The 11522-nt window shown below is 45.8% G+C and overlaps 1 protein-coding gene across 1 annotated transcript; it reads left to right on the forward strand.

The window, feature by feature from the left end:
* The first annotated feature begins 481 nt into the window (after window positions 1-481).
* On the forward strand, window positions 482-10352 carry LOC118082831 (uridine phosphorylase 1). Its single transcript, XM_035110661.2, has 8 exons — window positions 482-606; window positions 1460-1522; window positions 3666-3783; window positions 4012-4170; window positions 6237-6351; window positions 6462-6671; window positions 7540-7686; window positions 8768-10352. The coding sequence occupies exons 2-8, from the start codon at window positions 1476-1478 to the stop codon at window positions 8905-8907; spliced, it is 936 nt and encodes a 311-aa protein (XP_034966552.1). The 5' UTR covers window positions 482-606; window positions 1460-1475; the 3' UTR covers window positions 8908-10352.
* Window positions 10353-11522: the final 1170 nt, after the last annotated feature.

Consider the following 11522-nt stretch of genomic DNA (forward strand, 5'->3'; position numbering starts at 1 on the left):
ATCCTGCCCTCACAGAGTGTTCTAAATATTTTGAAGTGCTGACCATTTTCTTTTGAACTGACCCTCATACTTCAAAAGATAACGTCGTAGTGCTTTTCAGAAAGCTCAACCGTGTGTTGCAGAAGTGGCACGTGATCGCTGCCCCCCCCCCCCGGACCTTGGCGCCGGCGGCCAAGGAAGCGCTCCTGCGAAGTAGCCGGGCCGCGAGGCTCGTGGGCGGCGGCAGGAGGATCATTTTCCCGAGCGCTTAGTGAGGAAACCTTGCTTGCTAGCAAATGGCAGGCCGGCTGGCCGTCTCTTTGGGCAGGAAGCGATCCTGCTGCTGCTGGGGACCGGCCGGGGTCTGTGCCCCCCGAGGGATCTCGCTCTGTCTGGCCGAGGCTCCAGAGCTTCACCGGCGGCGAGGCGGGAGGTGACACTCGCGGGCGCCGCCAGGGCGAGAGGAGCCACGGCCCGCCGAGCCCGGCCAGGCACCGCCCGTCGCCTAGCAGCCGGCCGGCCGCCAGGAAGGAAGACGGAAGGAAGGAAGGGGCACGGCGGCCGGGGCGGGGCAGCATCTCTGCGGCGCCTCCGGGAACTGCTCGGCTCCCCGGCTGCTCGTCTCAGGTAGGCACGGCCCGGGGGGGGGGGCTCCGCCTCTCGAAGTATCTTTTCCCGCAGACGGGGGGGGGGGCGGCGGCGAAGGCGAGCGCGAGAGAGCGCGCTTTCGTTCGTCGCCGTCCCGGGCGAAGGGCGCGAGGGCGGGCGAGGAGGCGCTTCCCTGCCGGACCGGTTCGCGCCTGGCCGCCGCCCTCGCCCTCCGCCCGACTCGGCTCAGCGCTGCCGGGGGGCCCGGAGTCCTCCGCCGGGTGGCCGCCTGGGGAAAGGCGAGGCTTCCTGCACCTTTGTCCTCCAGGACAAAGGCGGCGAGAAGGCGGAGCTCGTCCTGCGGCGGCACAAGGGCTGCCCATCGCCGGGCGCACCTGCTGCAGCGAAACCTTTGCCTGCCGTGTTTCTTCACCGGCTTCAGAAAAGCCCGAGCGGCGGGCGGAGGATGGTGCGCCTCGCTCGGGCGTTCAGGGAACCCTGGAAGCGGCGCTTAGACGGGTCTGGTTGTTTTGTTATGGTATCCGCACAAAACCATCCACTTGGCAGTCTGCCCTTTCCCACAGCTCAATTCCACTTCTCTCTTTCAATAAGGGGTGGAAATAAAATATATAAAGTCACATGTTGCCTCATGGTAACCTGGCTGGCTGATCGTGTGTTTTGCATGCACACGAAAGCTCATACCAATGACAAACTTAGTTGGTCTCTAAGGTGCTGCTGGAAGGATTTTTTTTATTTTGATAGTAACCAGTAATAATAATCTATTTCTGTCCAAAAAGAGCTGTAGCTGGCAAACCATCTTGTCCCTTATACAATTTTTCACAATGCTGACCCCATGATGTATATGTCCCATTTCTTAAATTTCCTTCCTCAGGGTCTGACTGAATATCATGGCTTCTGGGGATGCTGTGGAGAAGACCGTAAACACGTCTTCCACGTAAGAAGTGAATCAAGTGCTATTTAATAGGTTTAGGTATAAATTCCCTCAAATTGTGGGAGGGGAGAGTAGGGGGACATTACTTTCAAATTTCCATTATATTGCTATTACAGAAGTGGGGGTGGATAACACAGGATGCGGGACAGGGACATCTGCTTGCCATTGTGCCCTTTCTTCAATTGCTCCTCCTGTTCTTGTACTTATACTTACTTGACTTTTAAGTAACCTTTAAGAACATAATTTATTGCTGCGAAACTTTTGTTTTAAAGAAATCTTGTCTTGATTGCTTTCTAAATAGCAATCGTGCCCATAGAAATGTAATTCTGTAAACAGCAGATCAAGGAATTGGGGAATTTTGCACATGAGGGCTAGAAAGTATTCAGGCCTTTGTTTGAATGGATGAGGAAGAAGCTGTGGGATTGTGCCTGCTAGCCTTACACCTTAGTTGCATATTAACTATGTACACACAGACTCTCATGTTGTGTGTGCATAGAGAGCATGATCAGCGGGCATGATGGGTATAATCCTGCTCCCTCGCCACTGTGCATTCTGAAGGGTAGCTACAAGAAAGGAGATCCCAACTAAACCACTACACAACACACAAGATGCCTCTGGAATGAAAATAAGCAATCTTTACTAATTTTGAGATGCTGAACATGAAAATGAGGTGGGGGGGGGACTGTTTGGCTCCTGTTTAGGAGATACAAAGATGGTCATGTATAAGCAACCCACTCCATACTGAGTGCATAATTTCATTTGGCAACACTGTGTTTCAAGCTCCTGATTGCGACATATTGTGCTATCTTGCACCAGCCCATCATGTACACCAGGACCAATGGCATGCAGCTGAGTAGTGCAGTTGAGTCATGACATCGTGGCTTTATGATTGCAGTGTGGCGTAATGGTTAGAGTGTTGGACTAGGACCTGAGAAATCTGGGTTCGAATCCCTACTCAGCTGTGAAGCTCCCTCGGTGACCTTGAAGTCAGTCACCATCTCTTAGCCAAACCTAGTTCACAGGGGGGTTAGTGTCCATGAGGGTCATGGGTCTTTGATTGTGGAGAGGCGTGTGGAGGGTGTAAGTCCGTGGGGTGTGGAGTGGGTTTGATCGGGGGGAGGGGGTCGCGGGAGTTAGTTTGGAGGGGGCTAGGGCTGTTGTGGAGGCGGCCTGGTCCGTGGGGGTGGCGTTATCGGTGGTGGCAGGATCTGTGGGGTGGGGGTGGATCGGTGTGATCTCCGGGGCGGGGCTGGGTCCCGGGAGGCGGTGGGAGCGGCGGGGGTGTGATCCGTGGGGTGTGGGGATGTGGAGTGGGGTTGCTGGGGGGAGGGGTTGCAGGAGGTAGTTTGGAGAGGGCTGGGCCTGTTGTGGAGGCGGCCTGGTCCGTGGGGGTGGCGTTATTGGTGGTGGCAGGATCCATGGGGTGGGGGTGGATTGGTGTGATCTCCGGGGCGGGGGTGGGTTCCGGGAGGTGCAATCTGTGGGGTGGGGGTGTGTGGAGTGGGCTTGCTCGGGGGGGGGGGAAGGGGGTCGCTGTGGAGGGGCTTGGTCGGGAGGGAGGGGGTCGCTGGTATGTGATCTCCTGGGTGGGCGCGGGTCCCTGGGAAGCGGCCTGGTCTAGGGGCGGTTTGCTCTCTGTTGGAGGCGTGGTCTCCAGGGCGTGAGGATTGTGGGAGTATGTTTGTCTGATGTTCGTTGAATGTCCACTGGAGGGCGCAATTTTTTGACCACAAATCCAGGTTTTTACCTGTGTTAGGTGTGTCAGCTGGTCAGTGTAAGTGCATGATTACCTGCTCTCATGTGCCTCTGAGGTTGTGGCCAAATTTCAGGACAATCGGGTGAGTGCTTGTGGGAGAAAAGTGGGGAATAACACACATGCACCTTCACCATTTATATATATATACATGGCGACAGAACAAACTCCAGCACCTCTTTTCCCCTTCTCCAATTTGGCTGGTTCCTTCACAGAGTCCATGGGCAGGCCCAACTCCAGCTCTTGGTAATACAATATGTGAGACAATTCTAAACATTCAAGGCTGTGATCCAGAAGAATCCTAATTGTCCAGACATTATACTTGTTGCCTTGTTTAAAGATGCTCGTTCTGCTGCCATAAATTCATACTAAGTTTCTCCCTTCTTTTGACAGGGAAACCCCCATTTGTGTCCCAAATCAACATCTTGGGAAGATGAAAGATGACATCATGTACCATTTTGCTCTGGGGACTGGCACTCATGACTTCCCTGCCTTGTTTGGAGATGTAAAGGTTTGGAGATGTAAATGGTGCTGTGACAACAAGGTTGGGGGGTTGATCCCCATATAGGACAGCTGCATATTCCTGCATTGTCTAGTGTGGATTGTTAAAAGGTGTCTTTGTAGCATGAACAGGCTTTTTGTATTTCTATTTTTTAAAATGTTTTTTAAAATGCGTTCTTAAATATTTCCATAGTTAGCGTTAATATTCTTACAGTTTCCTCTCTTTGATCTTGCCTAGTTTGTGTGTGTTGGAGGAAGCCCTTGGCGAATGAAAGCTTTTATTACCTACATAGCTGAAGAGTTGGGAATTGGCAGCCCAGGCAAGGACTACCCCAATATCTGTGCAGGAACCGATCGTTACGCGATGTACAAAGCAGGGCCTGTGCTATCCGTCAGTGTAAGTGGGCATGATAAGATATTTGTGGGCATGCAAAACATTGTCTATCAATTAAAACTGAATTTTCTCTTTTAAAAATATCTCTAAAGGATAATTAATGCATTATTAGATTAGATTTGTATATACAGTGGTATCTCGACTTATGAATGCCTCGACTTCCAAAGGTTTCGACTTCCAAAGTCTGCTAACCCGGAAGTATTTTTGCCGCGCGTGCGTTCTGCGCACGCGCAAAGCGCAAAATGGCCGCTTTGACTTCCGAAGTTTTCAACTTCCAAAGACTGCTGCGGAACGGATTGCCTTCATGAGTCGAGGTACCACTGTATACAAACTGCATATGTACAATTGACACAGGACACAAAACTGTGGGCTAATGAGGGCTTTGGGCTTGTGCTCTGTGTTCCTCTGGAGGCTCCAGGACAGGGCAACCTCTCACAGTGGAGAGGTTCCTTCCTTTGGCTTCCAGGCAGAAACTCAAACCATCCAAGGGAGTTTTCTGGCATGCCCAAACTCAGCCCTAAGCAGGGACGCTCCTCCCATGTCAGGAGATGGGTGATCCTTAGCACTGGGCTCAGGAAAGCATTCAGGTGTGCCAGCCGGCTCCCTGCAGAATGCTGTTGCGCCCAAACTCAGTGCTGAATAAGAGAGAGAAATCTCTTCCCTTCCCTTTTAAGCAAAATCAGTCTTAAAGAGGAAGAGGAACAATGTAACTGTGTTACAATGATCACAAGAAATCTTGAATGTAAAACACATATTAGTTACTATCTCATCACATTTTCTTAATGGTAAGAACCTCAAAGAAAAGAATAAAGTTAAAGAATATAGATTTTTCTTTTCATTTGTTGAGATGGAAAAAAGCACATGTTTTGCGGTCAACATTACACACTAAACCAATGTACGTTTTATTGTCCTAAGCTCATCTGATTTTCCTCCTAACATAAAATGTCTTGTCAGTTCATCAAATGAGAAAGCAAAGTACACTAAAGGGTCATTTACCTGTTCTTTATTTTCTTGCAGAGGTGCTTAGCTGAGCTTGGGGGGGGGGGGATGGAGAAATCCTGAGTCACCTTTCATGTTTTCATGTCATACTTCTGATTGTTTTTATTCACATGTAAAATGCTATTGTGAAAACCTGTTGCCAAATGAGAAAATTTGGGGAAATAATTCTAAAATTATAGAGGACATGCTAACAATATATTAAAATGAAAAATGAGTCTATTTGTTGACATTTTCATGGAATTACCCAGGAATCCATGAAAATATTCCCAAATTAATTTACAGGTGGCATGATATACCCATTAAATACAAATTATAGAACAAAGAATGATGGAGAGGCTATAACACTATAGGAACCTTTTACCATTTGTGATGGCATTGCTCTACTACAGTCAATCAATTTTGGCAAAAGGTAGTTGAGGAAATTGGCAAAGCTGAAAGCTTCCATAACTATACAGTATTGCTATTTCTGTTTGATAATCAATATGCTGATATACCTTACAAGGTTCTGATAAACTCATGTTAGTGATGGCTTACCAACTGATTGCTAAACACTGGGGAAATGGCCTACTTCTAGATGGTGCACTAACCTTTGGCATATGGTCCTGGCTGAGAAATTAACAGGTAGATTAAAAGCTCTGAAAGGTTTAAATAAAATTGCCTTTGATGATGCATGATGTTGCTTTCTTGCTGATGTGAATAAATGTAGCCACACTATAGCTCCTCTACTTTTTGGAGAGACTCTTTTAGTTAATATACTTGACTTCACATTGTACACTCTTGAACCGCGAGTCTCTTTATCGTACATATTTGCTACGGTACTATGGTTATCTGCAGACCGTATTTTGAAAATCTCTGAATAAAAAATGGCTTTAGTGCAATATTTTCTTTCAGGATAAATGCTTTGCTGGCTTCCTACTTCAATACTTCAATATAATAGAAGGATGTAACCATCAAAATACTTATTTTCTTCCTTTCCCACATCCCCACAATAACCTAGAACACAAGCGTGTCATAAGCAGAATGATTTATTCACTTGAATTGTCTCCCACCCCACTTTTTTTTCATTTCAGCATGGAATGGGGATTCCTTCCATTGCTATCATGCTGCACGAACTCTTCAAGCTGCTGTGTCATTCCAAGTGTTCCAATGTAACCATTTTTCGTATCGGCACATCTGGGGGATTAGGTATTCCTCATGCCCTTACTACTTTAAAGCAAAAATTGAAATGAAATCACAGTTTTTGGTTTGTGAGCTCTAGATATACAGTAATTATGAAACATGTATTTGGAATGCAGGTTTGGTGCCAGGATCTGTGGTGATCACCAAGCAATCTGTAGACGCCACCTTTAAACCTCAGTTTGAACAGTTTGTTCTGGGAAAGCCCATATATCGTAGCACAAACTTAGACGAGGAGCTGGCTCGAGACTTGATGGAGTGTGCCAAGGAACTGGATCAATTCAACACAGTCATTGGGAACACCATGTGCACTCTGGATTTCTATGAAGGTAAGGCTGAAAGAGTGCAACCAGATTCATGAGCAACAAAGCAAAGGAAACAGAAGAGATGCAAAACATTTAAAACGTTTGCTAAACATGTGCATTTAAAAACAAAACAGGGAATTATATTTGCCAAGGGTGTTGCTGGCTACCCTCGAGCAATGACACTCCAAAGCATCTTGTCTTTTAAGACTTTTATTGTGAATATTATTTACAGTGCAAGAGCTTCATGAAAACATGTCTACTCAGTATCATCAGACTTTCGCAATGGTGCTTTTCGGCTCCTCCCCCAGCAGAGTAGTTTGGGGACCCCAAATCTCCGCCCCCTGCGTTTGCGGGCCGCTGATCGCCTCAGTTCCAGGGTGAATTTCAAAGGACGCCCCTCTGATGTTTCCCCGCTAGAAACCTCTGCTGGCACCTCCTCCCTTGCTGGTATCACCCCCTTACAATATTGAAACAATAAAATCAGAATATTTGGATAATTAAACCAATTAAACCCCACAAGTCTGACCTAGTTTACACAAGCAGCATCTTGATAGGTTAAAGGAACAGCTTCACCTTACATTTTAGACTACATGTGAGGGGATCATTCTCATAGTTGAAAAATAACACATATAACTGATGGTGTGGCCTAATTCTCAGAACTATGTTCTGATCTGCACATTGGTCCAAGTAGAGTGGGGGGAAATAGGGTGGTTTGGTCCTAAATGCAGAGTGAGCTGAAATCTTCCCCAGCCATACAGTGGCTCTGGTTCCATCCATTGGCCAAAGTTTGAGCGGTGAGCCGGGTATAGCTGATCAGGCAATTCAAATCCACGGGGTATTATGGTAGAGATTTCATTGCATGTATTAAAATCTGCATTTCATACATTTGTAGGCCAAGCTCGTCTTGATGGCGCAATCTGCTCATACACTGAGGAAGAGAAGGCACAATATTTAACGGCAGCTTACAAGGCCGGAGTCAGGAATATTGAGATGGAATCTTCTGTTTTTGCAGCCATGTGCAATATTATTGGTATAAAAGGTAAGCAGCACATGTATTCAGTCTTACATAATTCACTAGCTTCAACAGTCAATAGTTTATCATGTAATTCATAGTCACAGAAAAGTTTTAATATTGCTCATACATGCTGAGTATCCTAATGCTTAAGTATAATTTTTAATCAATAATTCCTGGTGGCATCCATAATAGCTTATCTAAGGCTGGAGACAGACAATACTTAGAAAAGTTAAGTCTGAAAATCCTGGGCTCAGTTTTTCTTTCAAAGCTCTCAGCCTCTTGCCCTACATTCTGAATCCAGAATAACAACATATTTCATAACTATCGCTGTGTCCTTGTTAGACCTTCTCTTATTTTGACCAAAACATGCATCACAGTTCATGTCTGATGTTTGTCTGATGTTTCCTATTGATTTGATACCACTTGCAATTTTATACTGCTTCCTTCTCTTGCCTGATTTATGATTTGGCCCTTTTCTGGTCCTAAGCAGCTCTTCTGGGATGCTTAATAGCCTCCCGTTACCCCTAATTTGATCTCAGTCGAAGTTCAACATACGTCCGCAGTGCAGACTTTCCACTAATAAGCCATGACATGATTAAGAATGCTTTTAGGTTTGAGGGTGAAGAACCTTTAACCAGATCCAAACTTCAGAACAACAGAAAGAAAGCTTTAAATATAAGAACAAACCTGGGCCATAATATCACATAATATCTATGGGGGAAAGTGAGGTAGCAGCAAATACACCACAGCAAAGATCTGATGAGTTATGTCCTGCTGACCACGGCACCCCGAGAAATAAACAGTGACCCTGTGTGCACAGAGGAACTTCCTTGCTCTTCTGTTTTTTGAAGGTGGAGGTGAAACAGCCTATGGGCTAGTTAACAAATGCCCAACTCCTGCTTACCATTTTGTTTCCATTGTGAATTGGCTTTATCTGTCACTGAAACCTTTTCCCTATGTTTGACTGTTTCTTTGTTTGCTGGGTTAATTCATCAGTTTCTGTTCATCTTATCCTGGGTAAAGTGTCCTTTCCCCCACACGGTTCCTAGTGTTATTTTCAAGTAACCTTTGTGTATTTGTCTTGGGTTTTGTTTTATAAACGCAGGTGCTGTGGTCTGTGTAACACTCCTGAACCGACTGGAGGGCGACCAAATCTCCACCCCCCACGATGTGCTGGATGAATACCAGAAGAGGCCTCAGAAATTGGTGGGGCACTGGATTAAGAAACGTCTTGGGAAAAAGTGACATTGCCATCTTGAGTTAGCTTTATACTTTAAATAAATACAAAACTCAATATTTATTCATTTTTGAATTCATGATAAATAACCTTGTAACTCAGGGGTGACAAGCTTTTTGGGGGCTGAGAGCACATTTACCCATGCTCAGGCTTCTGGAGATCACATTTCAAGTAGGCATGGTTGATGTGTAAAAGTGGGCATGTGATTTATTTATTTTTTAATGGGCAATGTTAGAAAGCTCGGAAGAGCCATAAAAAACCTTTTAGAATCACAGCAAGGGAGCCAATGAGAACAGTAAGGGGGAAATAAATCAATTAATTTATTGTTTATAAATGGAAAAATAGCTTGGTTTTAGAGAGTTCTAACCCCAGCAGATGTTTCTTACTGGTGCATGAGGGTAAGCTCTACCATAAAAATGGATGTGCAGGCAAGGGCCAATTAGTGTGTGTTCAATTTTTACCCAACTGCACACATGTACATCTTGGTGACCTGGAAGTGGCCAAAAAAAAGGGGTCAGAACGGGCTTATACACGCTCCGCCGTCATGTGTGATGAGCCAGAATGCAACCCCCACACAAATCAGGGGTTGCCTGTATAAACTGAGGCCTCTGGAGGTAAAAAAAAGAGGAGAATTTTCTTTCTGTTTGGTTTGATTTTATTGTTAACATTAATAATGCAAAACATAACCAGTCTTCGCCAACCTCCAGCCTGTGGATTATACAATATAGCAGGAATACACCCAGAGCTTCACAAACTACGTTTGCTGGAAATGCAGTTGATCCCCCTTGCAATATAAGGAGTACCCATGTTTATTGTGTTTTTAGAATGTTCTTCTGAGTGACGCATTGAGCATCAAACCAGCCATGGTTAAGTTGTTTAACTAAATACCCTAGTTGGGTTTAGAGTTGACCATGAAAGGTCTAATTCCAGGACTAATTTATCAAAGATTTTTATGGGATCAGGATGAGTCAAGAGTGGGTTGGGAGAAGTGGAGAACATTCAACACTATTTGTTACGATGCCCTTTATATATATCCCCTAGACAAAAATTCCTTGATTACATCCTTTGCTCTCTTTCCAACTGACCTCCCCTTGAGCAAATAATGTATTTATTACAGCACTGGTTACAAAATTTGACTTGCCTGCAAGTAAATTGAGAGCTAGGCACCAAGACAAGTATCGTAAGGGGGAGTGTGAGACGTGGAGTGCTTAACTTACACAAGAGTGATTTTTACATTTTTGTATGTTTGCTTTGCTGTTGCTGTTCACTTTTAAATCCATTATTTTATTCTACGCATTGTGACCAATTGTGATGGCTTATAGCTTTTAGTAATAAAGATTCATTCATTCATTCATTCATTCATTCATTGTGTTTTTAATTTTTTATAGGCTTGTTGTTTAATTTAATTTTAATTTGTTGTTTAATTTAATTTTCTATTAAATAAAGAGTCTGGAATGTATTGTTGATGTCTCTGGCCCTCTTTTTGTCTCTTGCTCTGATTTTTCCTGGGACCCAGGTGGCGCTGTGGGTTAAACCAGAGTCTAGGGCTTGCTGATCAGAAGGTCGGCGGTTCGAATCCCTGCAACGGGGTGAGCTCCTGTTGCTCGGTCCCAGCTCCTGCCCACCTAGCAGTTCGAAAGCACATCAAAGTGCAAGTAGATAAATAGGGACTGCTCCGGCGGGAAGGTAAACGGCGTTTCCATGCGCTGCTCTGGTTCGCCAGAAGCGGCTTTGTCATGCTGGCCACATGACCTGGAAGCTGTCTGCGGACAAACGCCGGCTCCCTCGGCCTATAGAGCGAGATGAGCGCCGCAACCCCAGAGTTGGGCACGACTGGACCTGATAGTCAGGGGCCCTGATTTTTCCTGCCTCTTTTTTGTGATGGTTTTGTTCTATGAGTGATTTTGCATTTTAATTTTAAAAAAAGCATGTTAAAAATGTGGAAAAATTGGGAGGGGGGAATCGCTTTTGAGTACCACAGTATCCCATTGGGGGTTCCGTAGGAGTAGTCCATAATATATTGTTTTTTATTTTGCTTAAATAATTACTAGTCATTTAAATGACAGATTTTCCTGCAGTGGAGGAGCATTAGCGTTGTCCTTCCTGCTGACTCCACTTGGCAGCAGGACTGGGCAAATGCCTAGGCTCCCTGTGCAGGTTGTGGGGCAGACTCTGCCTTCAACTCTCTTTGCCTACGAGAAGCCTTTGTATTGCTTGGTCTGTGAGGAAGAGAGAGATCCTGTCAGAGAGGACCTTTGGGGTAGTAACCAGCTTTATTCTGAGCATGACACCAATCCCTTGTGGACTCCCAGCCTTCTTTTTTCAGCCAGTTCCTCCAATGGACAGAGTGAGCAGAGGCTTCCTGTGGCAGCAGCCCTGACTCCTTACTGGGCGCCTCCACACTCTGGAGTGGTGGGGATGCCTTGACTGGTTGCTTCAGGGGTCAGCTCCCCAGGGACTAGGGCTGGGGGAGGGGGCTATCCAAATGGGGTGGGGGTGGGGGTAGCAGATTGGCTTGGGGAGCTTGTTTCGCTTTTCCTCTCATCAATGCCAAGGCTCTCAACCCTGAGTTTTGCCAGTGGATTTGGCAGATTTTGATCAAGCAGGGGACTTTGCCCATTCT

Source organism: Zootoca vivipara, chromosome 13, assembly GCF_963506605.1.
Source record: "Zootoca vivipara chromosome 13, rZooViv1.1, whole genome shotgun sequence".
Classification (NCBI taxonomy): domain Eukaryota; kingdom Metazoa; phylum Chordata; class Lepidosauria; order Squamata; family Lacertidae; genus Zootoca; species Zootoca vivipara.

Bases quoted from the DNA above. Each gene is read 5' to 3' on its own strand.
- LOC118082831 (XM_035110661.2), top strand. From the start codon at position 1,476: ATGGCTTCTGGGGATGCTGTGGAGAAGACCGTAAACACGTCTTCCAC. The intron at 1,523-3,665 runs GTAAGAAGTGAA...TTCTTTTGACAG, and splicing joins ACCGTAAACACGTCTTCCAC to GGAAACCCCCATTTGTGTCC. The intron at 3,784-4,011 runs GTTTGGAGATGT...GATCTTGCCTAG, and splicing joins CCTTGTTTGGAGATGTAAAG to TTTGTGTGTGTTGGAGGAAG.